At 35.0% G+C, this 19,543-nt stretch overlaps 1 protein-coding gene across 1 annotated transcript in view; it reads left to right on the top strand.

The window, feature by feature from the left end:
- LOC138708167 (fibrillin-2) overlaps positions 1-16,716 on the top strand; it is a 176,381-nt gene extending 159,665 nt beyond the window's left edge. Inside the window, exons 30-32 of the mRNA XM_069838428.1 lie at positions 9,377-9,515; positions 11,470-11,587; positions 15,798-16,716. Of these exons, the coding sequence (XP_069694529.1) occupies positions 9,377-9,515; positions 11,470-11,587; positions 15,798-15,940 (400 nt within the window). The 3' untranslated portion in view covers positions 15,941-16,716. The remainder of the gene's footprint in view (positions 1-9,376; positions 9,516-11,469; positions 11,588-15,797) is intronic.
- The last annotated feature ends 2,827 nt before the right edge of the window (positions 16,717-19,543 follow it).

Here is a 19,543-nt window from a genome sequence, read left to right as displayed (position 1 = left end):
GTTAATAAGAAAAGCAACCACTGTGAAATAAAGAAAGATTAAAAAATAGTTATAAGACATCATACATTATAAAACAAAGTACAGTATGGTATCTTTTAATATTTGACACAGTTCTTTTTCTCCCAATGTTTCAGCTTCCCTCTATCCCCACTTCGCATCTCTTTACCTCTATCTCTCTATTTCTTTCTATACCACTTCATCTCTCTTTTGTTCCCTTCTTAATTGAATCGGTTATTGTTGAAAGGAACAAAGTCCACTTTTTAAAGTTTTGAGATAATCGAAAAAAACTCTTTTGTGGATAATCTATCGAAGAATAAACCAACATATATTGTACACATAAAAAATATATGAATAAACCAACATATATTGTACACATAAAAAATATGTGTACAATATATGTTGGTTTAATATTCGATAGATTATCCACAAAAGAGTTTTTTTCAATTATCTCAAAACTTTAAAAAGTGGACTTAGTTCCTTTCAACAATAACCGAATCAATTGTTTATCTTTCTATCTCTTTCTTCCTACCGTCCTGTCTCTCTATCCCTCTCTCTGCCCTTTATCCCTCTCCCTGTGTGTCTTTATCCCCATCTCCGCCTCTGTATCCCTCTCTCTCCCTCTTTATTCCACTCTGTCTCTTTACCCCTTTATCTGTCATTTTCTGTTTTCCTCTACCACTTTATCCCTATCTCTCTCTTTATCTCTTTCTGTATATCTTTATTTCTCTGTATTCTTATTCCTCTCTGTATCTCTCTATTCCTCGCTATATCTTTTGTCTCTGTATCTCTTTATCCCCTTCTTCTTGTCTGTGTCTCTTTATTTCTCTCTGCATCTTTCTTTTATATTTTCTATATCCCCTTGTCTGTCCTTAATCTCTCTCTATCTCTTTGCCACTTTCTCTCTGTTTATTCCTCTCCCTGTCTCTTTATACCACCTTTATCTCTTTATTCTATTTTTATCTCTCTGAATATCTTATTCATCTCTCTATTTCTTTATTTCTCTTGTTTCCTCATTCCTCTCTCTACCTCCTTATGCCTCTGACTTCGACATATCTTTATTGCCCTTCCTCCCTCTTTCCCCTTACTTCACCCTCCTTTTCCCCCCGTTTTGTCTGTGACACTCAGTTTCTGGGAAACATGATGCAATTTTGGAAGATATCAACTGGGCATTGGCAAACATTTTCCGAATTTGACCGACATTTAATTTTCTCTTGATTGTCATCTTAATGTGTAATTATTTTTGTAAGTTCTTCTAACTCTTTCACCCAACCAGAGAATTAATGAGAAAATTATCATTGCTGGATATTATAAATCATCTCCCAATGTACGGTGTGTTAATATTTCGCTGTTGTGATTTTGTCTGCAAATTTATTTGCTTTCCTAAATTAATTGTATGGAAGCAGTTCATTTGCAGCAGCTTATGAATGTATGTGTATCTGCAATTATGAGTCACATAGGGACAGTGAAAATACTGGCTGTGAATATTCTTGTGCTTAGAACTCGTATGATTGAGGTAAGTTTATTTATTTTTTTAGTTCATTATTTTACGATGCTTTATCATCTGCTGTGGTTATCTAGTGTCCGAGTGAGATGAAGGTGATAATGCTTGCGAGATGAGCCCAGGGTCCAGAACCTAAAGTTATCCAGTATTTGCTCTTAATGGGTTGAGGTAAAACCTCAGAAAAAACCTCAACCAAGTAAATTGTCCCAACCAAGATTTGAACATGGGCCCGCTAGTTTCATGGTCAGACATGCTAACCATTACTGCACGACAGTGGAGTAAGTTTATTTATTGTTCATATCAAGCAAGTCTGATGTGGTGCGGCTAAGAACAATTTATTAAAATACTGTGTTTATAGGAATGTCTTGGCAGTACTGTAACCTAAGTAAAACTCTTCTTATGTAACAATAACAAGAAGAATACGACTATAATTACAATAATTATTGTTATTATTCTTATTAACAATAATAGTAATAATAATAATAATAATAATAATAATAATAATAATAATATTATTATTGTTATTATTATTGTTATTATTGTTATTATTATTGTTATTATTATTATTATTTTTATTATTATTATTATTATTAATATTATTATTACTGTTATTATTATTGTTATTGTTGTTATTATTATTGTTATTGTTATTATAAGGGTACAGTACATCAGTTATTCATAGATTTCAAAAAGGCATATGACTCGGTTAAGAGGGAAGTATTATATGATATTCTTATTGAATTTGGTATTCCCAAGAAACTAGTTCGATTAATTAAAATGTGTCTCAGTGAAACATACAGTAGAGTCCGTATAAATCAGTTTCTATCTGATCCTTTTCCAATTCACTGCGGGCTAAAGCAGGGAGATGCACTATCACCTTTACTTTTTAACTTCGCTCTAGAATATGCCATTAGGAAAGTTCAGGATAACAGGCAGGGTTTGGAATTGAACGGGTTACATCAGCTTCTTGTCTATGCAGATGACGTGAATATGTTAGGAGAAAATACACAAACGATTAGGGAAAACACGGAAATTTTACTTGAAGCAAGTAAAGCGATCGGTTTGGAAGTAAATCCCGAAAAGACAAAGTATATGATTATGTCTCGTGACGGGAATATTGTACGAAATGGAAATATAAATATTGGAGATTTATCCTTCGAAGAGGTGGAAAAATTCAAATATCTTGGAGCAACAGTAACAAATATAAATGAGACTCGGGAGGAAATTAAACGCAGAATAAATATGGGAAATGCCTGTTATTATTCGGTCGAGAAGCTCTTATCATCCAGTCTGCTGTCCAAAAATCTGAAAGTTAGAATTTATAAAACAGTTATATTACCGGTTCTTCTATATGGCTGTGAAACTTGGACTCTCACTCTGAGAGAGGAACATAGGTTAAGGGTGTTTGAGAATAAGGTGCTTAGGAAAATATTTGGGGCTAAGCGGGATGAAGTTACAGGAGAATGGAGAAAGTTACACAACACAGAACTGCACGCATTGTATTCTTCACCTGACATAATTAGGAACTTGAAATCCAGACGTTTGAGATGGGCAGGGCATGTAGCACGTATGGGCGGTTCTAGAAATGCATATAGAGTGTTAGTTGGGAGACCAGAGGGAAAAAGACCTTTAGGGAGGCCGAGACGTAGATGGGAGGATAATATTAAAATGGATTTGAGGGAGGTGGGGTATGATGATAGAGACTGGCTTAATCTTGCACAGGATAGGGACCGATGGCGGGCTTATGTGAGGGCGGCAATGAACCTTCGGGTTCCTTAAAAGCCATTTGTAAGTAAGTAAGTAAGTAAGTAAGTTATTATTATTGTTATTATTGTTGTTATTATTATTATTGTTATTATTGTTATTGTTATTATTATTATTATTGTTATTGTTATTATTGTTGTTGTTATTATTATTATTATTGTTATTTATTGTTATTATTATTGTTATTATTGTTGTTATTGTTATTATTATTGCTATTATTGTTATTGTTATTATTGTTGTTATTGTTATTATTGTTATTATTATTGTTATTGTTATTATTATTGCTATTATTGTTATTGTTATTGCTATTATTATTGTTATTGTTATTATTATTATTATTATCGTTATTATTGTTGTTATTGTTATTATTATTATTGTTATTATTGTTGTTATTGTTGTTATTATTGTTATTGTTGTTATTATTGTTATTGTTATTATTATTATTGTTACTGTTATTATTATTATTATTATTATTATTATTATTATTATTATTATTATTAAAATGATCTGCAGTGTTACTCAGAAGGACTTTTAAATGAAATAGTACTGTTCTGAACTGATGTTTTGAGGGATATACAAATGAAACAAATGATGTCTCCTCTAAGAAATATCACACCATCTGTTACTATGTATAAGTTCACACCACTCCACAGTGGGTCAGTTTTTAAATCTGACTGTTTTCTTTCAAATTTTAATTTAGACTTAAAAAATTATAAGTGTCTCTAAGTTTTGATTTTACTGTGATAACGTAGCTGCACGTGTATATTTTAATATCCCGCTTTTACATCTATGGTATTCTTGAGCCTTTTGAGTAAAACAGTGTGCTTTTTTGTAGATTGGAGCTAGAAGCCAGGGCATTTAGTCATGACTTGCCAAGAGCTTTAGGAAGTATTTCTTCCTAAATCTTCAAATAAAGCCTTGTATGAGTATGTCCGTAGGAGATATAATTTAGAACATTGTGCTAGTTATACAATACATTGCGCAGCATTCAATTGACTTTAAGTGCGAGCTCGATAAGCACTGAAAGCAGTGCAGTCGAAAGAAAGACATCTTTAAAAAATTGTAGTTCTTGGTTAGAGAAAGAAATTAAATTTCTCGGAAAGGTTTACGATGCTTCCAGTCACACAGTCTCAAACTTTTACTCCTAGGATAGGAAGACCTCAGAAAACTTTCGAAGGAAGTGGAATGAAAATGAAACGGAATTAATACAGTCATTAAGAGAGGAACATTCACATGAGGAACTTACGTTAGCTGCAGAACTTTTTAAGAGTTTCTGAAAAAAGGGATGCGGAAGGAACCATTAAGGAAATTACACAGACTACTCCCAGTTGGGCTAAAAATATAAAAGGGCAGTGGCTGTGGCTGGGTATACGCACTAGTGCATTTGCACACCCTGTAATAAATTGTTTTCATTTCGTTTTATATTTCTTTCTTACTGCTTAATTTTTCAACATTTTCCTTCAAAAACCTGTGTTTTTTCACTTGGTCGCTTAAGGTTCCGCTCACTGTACATCAGCTTTCTACTTTGGTTCTACCTACTTTACACCTTCATATGGGTATAGGCGAGCGAGGTGTTGGTGGTGTGAAGGGAGTGTGTACACAAAATACTGTCTTCCAGGAGCATCATCTCCGAGCTGCTATTGCGCACATACATCATTTCTTGTGAAACATAACGAGCTCCCTAGTCAACACTCTCACGTGAACAGGAGTGCTTCCATCTATTGATTAAGGAGCAATTCAGAACATAACTCAAGCAGTCGTTTAAAATCACAATTCAGAAATAAGATATTTAATATTTGTGCAAATTATGTTAATTAATTTATTTTAAATTTGAGATATTATATATTCTGTGATTTTATTTATGAAAAATTTCCATGTTACAGACTTGGACAAATTAAATTGACGATTTTTATGATAATTCTGTTTACAAAATTTGACTTTTCAATTTAGACTATAGTTGACAATTTTGCATATTTCTATCATTACAGTAGAATAGAAATATGGAGAAATGTCAACTGTAGTTTAAATTGAAGAGTCAAATTTTGTAAAAATATATAATAAAAATCTTCATATTTTGCTAATAATTTGTAAATATGCAAAAATGTCAACTGCAGTCTAAATTGAAGAGCCAATTTTGTAAAAATATAAAATAAAAATCTTCAGTTTTGCTAATAATTTGGAAATATCCAAAATGTAAACTGTAGTCCAAATTGAAGAGTCAAATTTTTTAAAAATATGTAATAAAAATCCTCAGTTTTGCTAACAATTTGTAAATATGCAAAAATATCAAATGTAGTCCAAATTGAAGAGTCAAATTTTGTAAAAAAATATACAATACAAATCTTCAATTTTGCTAATAATTTCGAAATACGCAAAAATGACAACTGTAGTCTAAACTAAAGAATCATATTTTGTAAAAATATGTAATAAAAATTTTCCATTTTGCTAATAATTTGTCCACGTCTGTATTTTTCAAATAAAATGAAAGTCGTCAATTCTGTCAGCTGTCTTGGTAGGGGGTGTCAATTGCATTATCCTCGCACCACACTGAAATGTGCAAATTAAAGCGCAAATTAGTTTTTTGTTGTCTTTGGAAGAGTGAGGAGTGTGTAAATAATTTACAATAGTGGTAAAGTATTTTATAAGTTTCTAAAATGAACACTATTGTGAAACTGAAAAATACAGACTTCTCTAAGTTAATTATAGAAGGATAGTTGATTATTAAAATTAATGGAAGACCTACACCATAAAAAAAAGTACGTAATTGCAAAGGGAAAGAGGTGAATCGAAAATTTAATATGGATGTTTATAAGAAAAACTCTTGGAATTGTGGAAGTGAAATTACAGATAGACTATTTTGTGTGATGTCTGAGGGTGGACTTAGTGCTCTGGCCTTGCTGTCTGTTGAAAAGCTCTTGAGAGACATTCTGAACTTAAACGAAGACCGAAAAAGAAGGGAACAATGAACCTTTCATACAGGCATCTACACTATAAATTTTTTGCTTTGTAAAATATTTAATAGCCAATATTATAGTAATTTTTAGGTATGCTTATTTAAATGTTTAGTAATATTTTTATAAAAATTACAATTGCACACCCAAACGAAAAGGCATGAGCTGCTACTGTAAAAGGGCCTTTAATTTGCCTGCATGTAAACCAGTAGAGGCTTTAGCATTTGAAGGGTACACGGGAATAACGATCAAGGTCCATTTTAGAAAGTTTCGAGAAAAACGAATTTTAAAGTTTAAGCACTTAATACTTTGTTATGTGTGTATTTAATAGAAATTTACGTAGTGGAATGTCAAGAACGATGATTTCTTATTACTAGCTAGACCACATGATAGTACTTCCTTTCCACTACAAGATGGCATTATTAACTCAATTTCGATTTTTGATGGACCTTGATCATTTTTCCCGTGTACCCTTCATTTATTGTAGATAATAATTTAACAAAATGACAACATACATTACGTATTCAATACGCAATTTATTTAATGTGCTAGAGAACACTTCATAGTGGGTCATTTTGTTTAATCTGATGGGGAGGGGGAGAAGGAATGTTATTTCTTAAAGTTATGAAATTGATTTGTAACGGCAATACTGCTCGGCAATTCTTCAGTGAGCCAGCTAAATCTGCATCAATTACTTCTGTCTTATTCTATGCATTATATCGAGTGATTTTCCAGTTGATGTAGAAAAATGTTATGCATTGAAAACATCAGACCTAGATCTCAAACATGGTATTTTATGCTGGTTAGTGTGTAGGGGGCAAAATAATTAGATCTGCAATCTTACAAATTGGAATGCTCTCTGAAGAAGCTAGAAACAAACAATTTAGGAGATTTAGAGAAGGACATGCATGAAAAACACTGACAAGACAACATTAGAAATGTGTTGAACTTTCTTTTGTTAAGCTCTGATCGTGTGATCTGAAATGCTTCTCGTTTCCCACAGAAAAGACAAAAAACTTTGCTCTTAGCAATTTGACAGTTCTGCAAACCAAGAATTCTGGAAAGTTCGCAAGGAAGGAGCGAATGCTTTGACAAAACAGAGAATGGCAGCAACACAGACAGTAGTGACAACGAAGAAGAAAGTCATGGTGATGATGATGATGACTATTAGAAGTATTTAGCAGTAACTTTGGACATGCCAATTCTATTTTTTGAGACATTGTAGTAAACAAAGTTATTTTTTATATCCTTTAAGAAATCATAACTAAGGAATCAAGTTGCTTGCCGGTATTATTTTTACTTTTATCCAGCCGCATATTTGTATAAATTAATTTGTAATAACATGTTTGTTAATATAATGCATTTGTAACTTCATTATAGTTTTTCCCCCCCGTCAGATTCAACATCTGACCCACTGTGCATTGTGGACTAAATGAAGAGTTTAGATGTAGGATACTGTGTGCAGGTGTACTAAAAGTTTGTATGAGAAATATATTTACGCATTTATTTATAGTACAGATATCATAATATTTCGCTTTTATTCTGTTGGTAGGCTATCTCTTCCTCTTTTTGAAGACGTGTAAAATCTGGCAAGCATGACAGAATTTTAAAGTGTAAAAATGAAAAACTAAATAATTGATTAAATGGCGATCGTACTCGTGTTAATTGTGTAAGCATGTGCGGCTTACAGCTGTTTCGGTGCTTCTTCACACCATCCTCAGAGCCTACTAGATCTCGGCGTCATCTCGAACTTCCCTGCCTGTTGTGTGGGTGCGTTCGATTGTTGAAAAGTGTTGAAATGTGGTGTCAAATAGTGTGTGTGTTCTGAAATTGATCTGTGTGTTGAGAATTTGATCAGGATGTGTTTTAGTGTGTATATTTCATAATGTTCTAGTGTGTGGAGTTTTTGGTTTTTGGGTTGTATGTGTAGGATTTCCATGTCTGTATTTACAATAACATAAATACAGACATGGAAATCCTACACATACAACCCAAAAACCAAAAACTGTATTTACAATAACATAAATACAGACATGGAAATCCTACACATACAACCCAAAAACCAAAAACTGTATTTACAATAACATAAATACAGACATGGAAATCCTACACATACAACCCAAAAACCAAAAACTGTATTTACAATAACATAAATACAGACATGGAAATCCTACACATAAAACCCAAAAACCAAAAACTGTATTTACAATAACATAAATACAGACATGGAAATCCTACACATACAACCCAAAAACCAAAAACTGTATTTACAATAACATAAATACAGACATGGAAATCCTACACATACAACCCAAAAACCAAAAACTGTATTTACAATAACATAAATACAGACATGGAAATCCTACACATACAACCCAAAAACCAAAAACTGTATTTACAATAACATAAATACAGACATGGAAATCCTACACATACAACCCAAAAACCAAAAACTGTATTTACAATAACATAAATACAGACATGGAAATCCTACACATAAAACCCAAAAACCAAAAACTGTATTTACAATAACATAAATACAGACATGGAAATCCTACACATACAACCCAAAAACCAAAAACTGTATTTACAATAACATAAATACAGACATGGAAATCCTACACATACAACCCAAAAACCAAAAACTCAACACACTAAAACAATATGAAATATACAGGCACACTAAAACACACCCTGATCAAATTCTCAACACACAGATCAATTTCAGAACACACACACTATTTGACACCACATTTCAACACTTTTCAACAATGGAACACACCCACACAATAGGCAGCGAAGTTCGAGATGACGCCGAGATTTAGTAGGCTCTGAGGATGGTGTGAAGAAGCACCAAAACAGCTGTAAGCCACACATGCTTACACAATTAATACGAGTAAGATCGCCATTTAATCAATTATTTATATTCAAGTGTTAAAAGTAGTGTACGAAAGATTCAACATGAATGAAAAACTAATTACATTTTTGTAAAATGTTAACAAATTATTAAAGAACATAAATTAAAATTGTACTTGCGATAGTTCAAAACTTTCGCTTTGTGCAAAAGTCATGCCAAATAAAAGGTGTAAATGTAGTGCTACTCCACTGTAGTAATTTCCTTCCATGCATTAATAATTAATAAAAATGTTTAATTTTTCAGATATTATTTGAGGGAGAACAGCATCATGTGTAAAAGAGAATGTAAACCTTATGACAGTGCATGTTTGATGAATAATACAAATACCATAACTTACCAATTCATTTCAATACCAACGGTGCGAATTCTACATTCTCCAATGGTATGTATAAAAATGTTCTACTTGTAGTCTTAACAAAAATTTTGGTAAGTGTCGATGTTTAAAATCGTTGTTACGTTTAAACGTTAAATAGAATCATGGAGATTCTGTTGGGCATTAATTGTGAACAGTATTTATCGTGATAACAGTATGTTTGTATTAGGAATTTACTTGTAGTTTGTGTTGTTATTTATTCCACGATCAATCAAATCAGTTTCCAGTACACCTACATAAGGTTTGACATTTTCAATTAATTGAAGTGTTGGCTGGAACAACGTTATAAGTTACATTTAGTAAAATTTACAGGAGCTGCAAAAATGTGTATGCGTACAACGTTGTTCTTATGAGAGTAGCAAACTTTTGAGTGGACAAATTTCACGTACTGCATTGATGGACAGTTTCAAGCCAAAGAGTATAGCAAGGTAACATGACATACAACATTATTACATGGAAACACGCCGAATGAAAATTTTGTAACTTACAACGTTGTTCCAGCCGATGCTTCAATTATTTTGCTGAGTTCTGTAGAATGTCATTTCCGAGTTTTTGGCATTTGTGTACGTGAAGAGCTGGCATCTGTTCTTTCATACTTCGTAAAAATAGATGGGCAGTTCTTTCCTTCAACATTTTCCTTTTTTTTACGCTATATAGCGTAGTTTATTCTCCAGTGAATATCTGCATGAATGTTTGTCTAGTTTCGTTATTATATGGCTATGCTGCGATGATGTATGCCATTTAGTGATTTTGTCTTTTTTTTCTAAAGACAGAGTAATTCTTCATATGTTAATATGTTGTCCCCTGGTAAGTAATTTATTACACCACTGTCTTTGACTAATCATGTACGCCATATCTTTAATAAGGACACGTGATCTGATTTATTGTGTGTTAATTTCAGTTCCAGGAAAACTTCTGTGCCTGTAAGATCCCTTATGTAACTTACTTACTTACTGGCTTTTAAGGAACCCAGAGGTTCATTGCCGCCCTCACATAAGCCCGCCATTGAGCTCTATCCTGAGCAAGATTAATCCAGTCTCTACCATCATATCCCACCTCTCTCAAATCCATTTTAATATTATCTTCCCATCTACGTCTCGGCCTCCCCAAAGGTCTTTTTCCCGCCGGTCTCCCAACTAACACTCCATATGTATTTCTGGATTCGCCCATACGTGCTACATGCCCTGCCCATCTCAAACGTCTGGATTTAATGTTCCTAATTATGTCAGGTGAAGAATACAATGCGTGCAGCTCTGCGTCATATAACTTTCTCCATTCTCCTGTAATGCGCTGGTAATATTAAAGTTGGTCTATTCTTTTTATTTTATGATACTACAATGGACATATAAAGACGTTATCTCTACAGGGTGATTAAGAAGTCCCTGCAAAAAGGTAGGTGGTGGTAGAGAGAGGCACATCGAATATATTTTTGTCAGTACCGGTAACATAGGATCAGTGACGCAATAATATATATTGCCAGCCAGTGAATGACTAGCAGCAACTGAGGTAGAGGTTTGTGGTCGCAGTAGATAGACTACAATAAATTCGTGCAACTCCTGAGATCTCTGTGAGTGTCTGACAATCACTGGTTGGCTATTCTGATCTCTGTTTAGAGATGAATTGTGGTCACATCAAGCACCTCTAACTACACACCGAATGAGTAGGCAACTGCTGTATTCAGCAAGGTGTGTGTTGTGTGTGATGCAGATCTGACTTTCGCTTCATTTATGACGTGATGCCAACTCCATTTTCTCTGACAAAAATATTTATTGTGAACTCCTCTGCCACCTCTCAACATTTTTGCACGAACTTTTAAATACACTGTTTATTACTATACATTGCTAATTCTTAATCATTTTTGTTGCCCGGTTTGCTTAATATGTAAAGAGTCTTCTAATTAAGTTAATTTAGTTGAATACAGATCGTCTTTCATTGTGTATATATTACCTCTCTGATGTTGCAGGTGTTAACCAGGATTAGGGCTGTTACTCTTGGTAGTGGATGGGCGTTCAAAGTGCACTTTGAAGTCATATTTGGTAATGAGGAGCATTACTTCGATTTCCAGCAAGGGACAAAACTTGGTGAATATAATTATATTTTCAAATGGATGGGTGGATGGATGGATAAGGGACTGGGCGAGAGGATATTTGTATAAACATACAGATGAATGGATGTGCTGATAGGTGAACGTTTGTAAAAGTAGATATATGGATGGATACATAAGTAGGTGCGTGTATTTTTATATGATCAAATATACAGATGGATGCAGAATTGATTGGGTGGATATTTGAATGAGCAAATACAGTATGAATGGGTGGATGGGTGGATGGATGGATGGATGGATTGGATGGATGGATGGATGGATGGATGGATGGATGGATGAAGTATGTCCAGAAGAATTCAGTTGCGACACCTGCCCAGAAATTTAGGTCAAGTATTCAGTCATCACTTGCAAACATTTTCTAATATTATTTCATATGTATTCTTAATTTTTCATAATTCAAAACATGTTTTAGAGCGGGTGGTCTGTTACAGTCTCACATTACTCTATCTCTTAGCTAGGCAACCAATGCATCTTCTTCCATGAGGAGCATCCTGCATGATTCAATAATGTTTTAAATAGTACATTAAAATACTTTTCCAGACAGAGAAAAATCTTGTGATATTGCCATATGCCACCCACCAGTAGAGATATTAAAGATTCTACATCACCAATATGTAAACACTTACGTATCTCTTGAATATTGAACACAAATAATGAAAAAATTAACCAGTGCTTTAAATGCCGCTTGAAGAACAACATTTAGAATTGCATGCTCGTTAAAGCTATAGAAATGAGCGTTGAAACCAGTCATATTTTTTTAAGTATAAGTACATGTACATTTGTTGAATATTTTACCTTAAGGGTAGCCTATACTTTACATAGTAATGCAGACTGGAAGATGGAAGAGATGAAATCAGTGGCGGTTTCTGGCATGGTTGCAAATTTGCGCAACCATCACTTCTACCACCACCTTCATTACATTGTTTTAACTGAATCGAGATTGAATTGTTACTTCTCATAATAGCATTTCAATTAATTCTTTCTGAGCAGCAATTGGTTTGAAGCTCTTCACAATCAATAGTAGAACAACTTTACCGTCAGTCTAGCAAGGTGTGACAATGCAGATGATCGGAATTCTCACTCATTTTTCATGCAAACACATCTAGCCAGCCCTCAATCTTAGCGGTCCTGGCAAGTGAGCAGTGTTGTTACTGTTGCTGCTGTGTGATTGAACTCGAGAGTGTCTCAACTAATGCATTGTTATCATGAATTCAGGGTCCAGTTTGCTGTTAAAACCCATCAGTTTGCATTCTGCGCAAGGGAAGTTGAAAATTAGAGACGACCCACTCCACTCCAGTTTATATGAGAAATACATCTGCGCATTTATTTATAGTAGAGATATCATAATATTTCGCTTTTATTCTGTCGGTTTGTCTCCCTCTCTTTGAAGACGTGTAAAATCTAACTAACTGACATACATGACAGAATTTTAAAGTGTAAAACTCTGAAATATAAATCCATAGGATGACTAATATGCCAACTATGTAGAGGCAGGTATGTTCGGTGACTAATCTGAAGGCAGCAATTAGCTTCTTCCCTTGATTGAAGCTTATTATTAATAATGATAAAAATAATTTACTTTAAATTTAACTGTTAGAAGTCTATTACAATAAACCTACTACATATTAGGTGAAGTGATCACGTAGTACTCACAAACATATGGTGGTAATATTCTACTGCTAGTGTTCCATCACTCTTCCCCCCCCTCCTCTCTCTCTCTCTCTCAGGAATGCACAGAGACATTATTATGTGAGGTGAGAAAACTGTGGGTTACTGGCAGCCCACTCCCTGCGCGGTCTGCGATGCACAGCCTGTTAGAGTTGTGGTAGTAGTAGGTCCTCAGTCACCATATGCTATTCGCTGTAGTCACAAGTGTTATTACAAAAGTCTTGATTCTTCAAGTGTACAAAGTTAGTGTATAAAGTTTAGTGATTATTGTGTATTTAGGCAATGTCTACCAACATATTCTCATTGTGTGAACATGTATATACAAGTCCACACCTGTGGAGTAACGGTCAGCGCGTCTGCCGCGAAACCAGGTGGCCCGGGTTCGATTCCCGGTCGGAGCAAGTTACCTGGTTGAGGTTTTTTCCGGGGTTTTCCCTCAACCCAATATGAGCAAATGCTGGGTAACTTTCGGTGCTGGACCCCGGACTCATTTCACCAGCATTATCACCTTCATCTCATTCAGACGCTAAATAACCAAAGATGTTGATAAAGCGTCGTAAAATAACCTACTGAAAAAAAAAATGTATATACATACATAAAAGGCAGAAGGTCGTGTGCGAAAACAAGACGTAAATTTCGGATAAAATTTCCAAACAGAACTGTGCCTTCTACCGAAACAATTAGGAGACTATATACGAGAAGAATTCGAGGCTATCAATGATGTGGAACTTCAGAGTGTTGTTCATTCATTTATCAGAAGATGTCACTTGTGTGTGGCAGCAAATGGGGTCATTTTCAGCAACGACTGTGAGCATGGAAAGTCAAAATTATTGAACATTTGTTGTTAGTAGTGTTATGTATTGTAGAAGCACCAGAGTAATGGTTATGTGCTTGCCGGAAACCACACTAGCAGTGGGCCATGAGTCATCCGCCATTTTCTCGCCTCACGTCATAATAATGTCTCTGTATAATTTACTTACTTACTGGCTTTTAAGGAACACGGAGGTTCATTGCCGCCCTCACATAAGCCCGCCATCGGTCCCTATCCTGAGCTAGATTAATCCATTCTCTATCATCATATCCCAACTCCCTCAAATCCATTTTAATATTATCTTCCCATCTACGTCTCGGCCTCCCTAAAGGTCTTTTTCCCTCTGGCCTCCCAACTAACACTCTATATGCATTTCTGGTTTCGCCCATACGTGCTACATGCCCTGCCCATCTCAAACGTCTGGATTTAATGTTCCTAATTATGTCAGGTGAAGAATACAATGCGTGCAGTTCTGTGTTGTGCAACTTTCTCCATTCTCGTGTAACTTCATCCCTCTTAGCCCCAAATATTTTCCTAAGCACCTTATTCTCAAACACCCTTAACCTATTTTCCTCTCTCAAAGTGAGAGTCCAAGTTTCACAACCATAAAGAACAACCGGTAATATACCGTAACTGTTTTATAAATTCTAACTTTCAGATTTTTTGACAGCAGACTGGATGATAAAAGCTTCTCAACCGAATAATAACAGGCATTTCCCATATTTATTCTGTATTTAATTTCCTCCCGAGTATCATTTATATTTGTTACTGTTGCTGCAATATATTTGAACTTCTTCACCTCTTCAAAAGATAAATTTCCAATTTTTATATTTCCATTTCGTACAATATTCTCGTCACAAGACATAATCATATACTTTGTCTTTTCGGGATTTACTTCCAAACCTATCTCTTTACTTGCTTCCAGTAAAATTCCCGTCTTTTCCTTAATCGTTTGTGGAGTTTCTCCTAACATATTCATGTCATCCACATAGACAAGCAGCTGATGTAACCCTTCAATTCCAAACCCTCTCTGTTATCCTCGACTTTCCTAATGGCTTATTCTAGAGCAATGTTAAAAAGTAAAGGTGATAGTGCATCTCCTTGCTTTAGCCCACAGTGAATCGGAAACGCATCTGACAGAAACTGACCTATACGCGATCTGCTGTATGTTTCACTGAGACACATTTTAATTAATCGAACTAGTTTCTTGGGAATACCAAATTTAATAAGAATATCATATAAAACTTCTCTCTTAACCGAGTCATATGCCTTTTTGAAATCTATGAATAACTGATGCACTGTACCCTTATCCTCCCATTTTTCTCCATTATCTGTCGAATACAAAATATCTGGTCAATAGTTGATCTATTACTCCTAAAACCACACTGATGTTCCCCAATAATTTCATCTACATATGGAGTTAATCTTCACAACAACAAATTATTTTGCTTTATCACAGTAGCCAGAAGAACTTTTTTACTTTTTGTGTCTCTATATGGGAGGTCATACATGTGTGTGAGAAATGGGAGGGAGAGAAATGGAGTGAGAGAGGGTTTTTTGCATGAGCGTGTGTGTGTGTGTGCTTGTGTATCTTTTTTCCCCTCTTACTTTATAGGAAGAGTTTAACTTGTTTCTTAAGGAGGGTGAGCTGACCGATATTTGTGTGTTGAAAACTGAAACTTTATTAATGTAATCATTTACTTTTCAGGAGCATTGCGCCTGACTAGACCAGTCTTTGGACCGAAACATTTCCTAGTGAAAATTCAGATGAAAGTTTTTACTACAAGGAACTTCTTATCAGCAAAGCATTGGGCGTATGTCGATATTGATGTTTCCAACTACGAGTTCTAACAAATGTGGTACTTTTCAGTGTTTCAGTAATACTACACAGGTCCTAGAATGTCCCTCTTGTGTATACGTAACATATGTGCAGTTATTTTCTCACAGTGATTCATGTACAGATACGGAAATAAAATTTGGAGCTTCCATAGTGTATAAATTTCACTTACAACACACTTCGCATGTGCAGCAAACAAGAGTCTCTGTATATATGCCACTTGTGGATGTCATGTGAAATTGTTGCCTACATACAGGTGACTCCCTTCAAGACTCGCCCCAAATTTTAATTCCATATCTGTACATATGCAAAACTCTCCAGAAAGAAGGACACACAGGAACATATGAATCCTGGAATATTTTTCTTGTAATTGAGCTGTGTAAAATTACAACTAATACAGAAATTAACGATTTTGAAATTTCATATTTGTCAAAGGAAAGTTCCTCTCTGACAAGAATGTACTAATTATTGTTGTTATAGGCCATTCGTTATCTCGCGAAACCTACCTGCACGTTGGGGGAAAAAGAAAGTGGACTCAGAAGCTTCCCTCCCTTGCTACGCTTCTACTTGCTCACTTACACCCACCAGAAGTTTGTCATTGTATGTTACAGCACACGCAAGTATTAGGTTTCACGAGATAACGACTGACCTATAATGGAAATAAAGTTCAAGAGTCATCATAACATAAAAGTCTCCACAGGTGAAATAATACATCTGTAAATTTGTGTGTTTGGATTTTCATTTTGTTGATATATGTAATATTTTTTTAAATAAATTCATTAATTCCAAATAGTCTGCATTTCTTCAGAAAGTGAGATTATAATAATAGTGTAAGTAGATGGTCTGTATAATTTCAGGTGATTGATAATTGGTAATAATGTACAATTTTAACAATTAACATTTTACTTTCCTTCATCCAACGAGTAATCTCTACAGAAATGTTAACAGACTGCAGAAAAATTCAACCGACAAATATAATGAGATAATAGATGGGTTCAGGGCAGGTAACTTTCAACAATACTGGGTGTTCAGTTCAAAGTGTGTCATGGCTCGCTGTATGCCGTCATGTGGCTAGTCGATGAGCCTAGAGAATTCAATCTTCCTACACTTCCGCAGAGGTATATTACTTATGTGCCAGAGAAGTTGCCTAGCAAGTACGGCGTTCATTCAGAAGAGTACTTACCGATACGTACGGTAACGCCAGTAGTGGCAGGAATGTGAACTGTTTCGAAACATGTACTGAGGTGAGTTTTTTTCTTACTGTCGGGATATGTGAAGAGGGTAAAGACGATTACTTACGTATTTGTTGACATTAACATCGACGGTCAACATGGACACGGAGCATTTGATTTGTATTGTGGAATGTTGCCGTACGCAGCCGATGATAACAAATACCCTGCGTACGACTTGGCCACGCAAAACACAGTTCGAAAGAGGTTATGGTAGCACACAGACCGTACAGACCGCCATCTGTTGCTACGACATTCAAGTTATACCATACACGTTCTCAAGTTCAGAGTGAACGCCTTGATTAATAGGCAACTTCTCTGACACAAAAGCTGAAACTCGCTTCAAATCGCTGACTCAGCAACAGTGACGTCATGACACACTTTGAAATGAACACCCAGTATACCCATGTTCAGTTACATCACTCTTCTCCACTAAACAGTATTGAAGCCGACAAGAGACTTCGGAGGCTATAGTAACTGCTATTGAGTATGTTTAATTATTAACATATCCATTTGTCTTCAACACGTCTTCCACGAATTTCAACAAGGGAAAGTTGAAAGCCGATTGGAGAACTGTAGGGGAGAGGTGAGGTTAATTATTCTTATAAATATGTTATAATGAATATTCGCTTAAAATTACCAGTATAGAAATTATACGTGTTATATAATATTATACATGTTATAGAGTAGTAGTGTATCACTGTCTCTGGATTCCACTGGTAGGAGAAAACTCTTTTGTTCTTCTTTCGTTTTACTCCCCCAAATATCCATTGGTCTTCAACACGTCTTCCGCGAATATATTTTCTTTTGCCGAATTTCGCCTCGATTATTTTCACTACAAATTCTGGACCACCTATCTGAGTTGAATTCCTGTGCATTCAGTACTCACAAATTTCTCGCACTAAGGCGACAAGTTGCAAATTGTTTCCGAACTCAATGCCAGTTCATGCTGCATTTCCTGGTAGTGTACTTTGTCTACGAGTAACCAATGCACCACAAAACTAATTACTTTTGTTGGAAGCACGCACGGTCAAAAGACCTGTGCATTGGATTTAAGAGTAAATTCTGATAGTTTAGTGCATCTGTATGTGTAATATTGCTGAATAAATGCATCTATCTGTCTGTCTATCTATCTATCTGTCTGTCTGTCTGTCTGTCTGTCTGTCTGTCTGTCTGTCTGTCTATCTACCTATCTACCTATCTACCTAATCTATCTATCTATCTATCTATCTATCTATCTATCTATCTATCTATCTATCTATCTATCTATCTATCTATCTATCTATCTATCTATCTATCTATCTATCTATCTATCTATCTATCTATCTATCTATCTACCTACCTACCTACCTACCTACCTATCTATCTATCTATCTATCTATCTATCTATCTATCTATCTATCTATCTATCTATCTATCTATCTATCTATCTATCTATCTATCTTATCTACCTGTCTGTCTACCTATCTATCTATCTATCTATCTATCTATCTATCTATCTGTCTGTCTGTCTGTCTGTCTGTCTGTCTGTCTGTCTGTCTGTCTGTCTGTCTGTCTGTCTGTCTGTCTGTCTGTCTGTCTGTCTGTCTGTCTGTCTGTCTGTCTATCTATCTATCTATCTATCTATCTATCTATCTATCTATCTATCTATCTATCTATCTATCTATCTATCTATCTATCTATCTATCTATCTTATCTACCTGTCTGTCTACCTGTCTGTCTACCTGTCTGTCTACCTGTCTGTCTATCTATCTATCTATCTATCTATCTATCTATCTATCTATCTATCTATCTATCTATCTATCTATCTATCTATCTATCTATCTATCTATCTATCTCCGTCCATCCATCCATCCATCCATCCTCTCTGTCTGTCTGTCTATCTGTCTATCCATTTATCTACTTTTGTTAGAGGTAAGTTGCCTTGGATGATCTTCTATTTTGCAGAGATTTCTTTTTTACAGGCCCAGAAAAAAAATTTGTGCCACCTGAATTTTCCAAGTTCCAGTTATACTGCGCATGCTCAGTAAGCACTTGGACATCTGTTTATTCGTGTACCTGTATGTGTAAGTCGGGAATACCACTTGGATTTAATAAAGCGAAGTATATATTTAAAGGCAGCTTAGGCTATATGCAGTGCAATAAAGATAATTTTTATACTAGGGTTGGGCGAAACTAAAATAACAATAATAAAAAGAAACAGAAGCTGGCCCCTTTTACTTTCAGAAAACATCATATTTCGTCCAGACATACAATGAGGAAACCTTTCGAGTTAAGATGGATGGATGGATGGATGGATGGATATCGAGTACATCATGCCAGAAGTGTGCATCAACAATTTTACGTTCAATGAAACCTAATTTTTTGTTTGAAAACAATCATTTGAAA

This window comes from Periplaneta americana, chromosome 10 (assembly GCF_040183065.1).
Source record: "Periplaneta americana isolate PAMFEO1 chromosome 10, P.americana_PAMFEO1_priV1, whole genome shotgun sequence".
Classification (NCBI taxonomy): domain Eukaryota; kingdom Metazoa; phylum Arthropoda; class Insecta; order Blattodea; family Blattidae; genus Periplaneta; species Periplaneta americana.
This window is presented reverse-complemented; position numbering and strand designations above follow the sequence as displayed.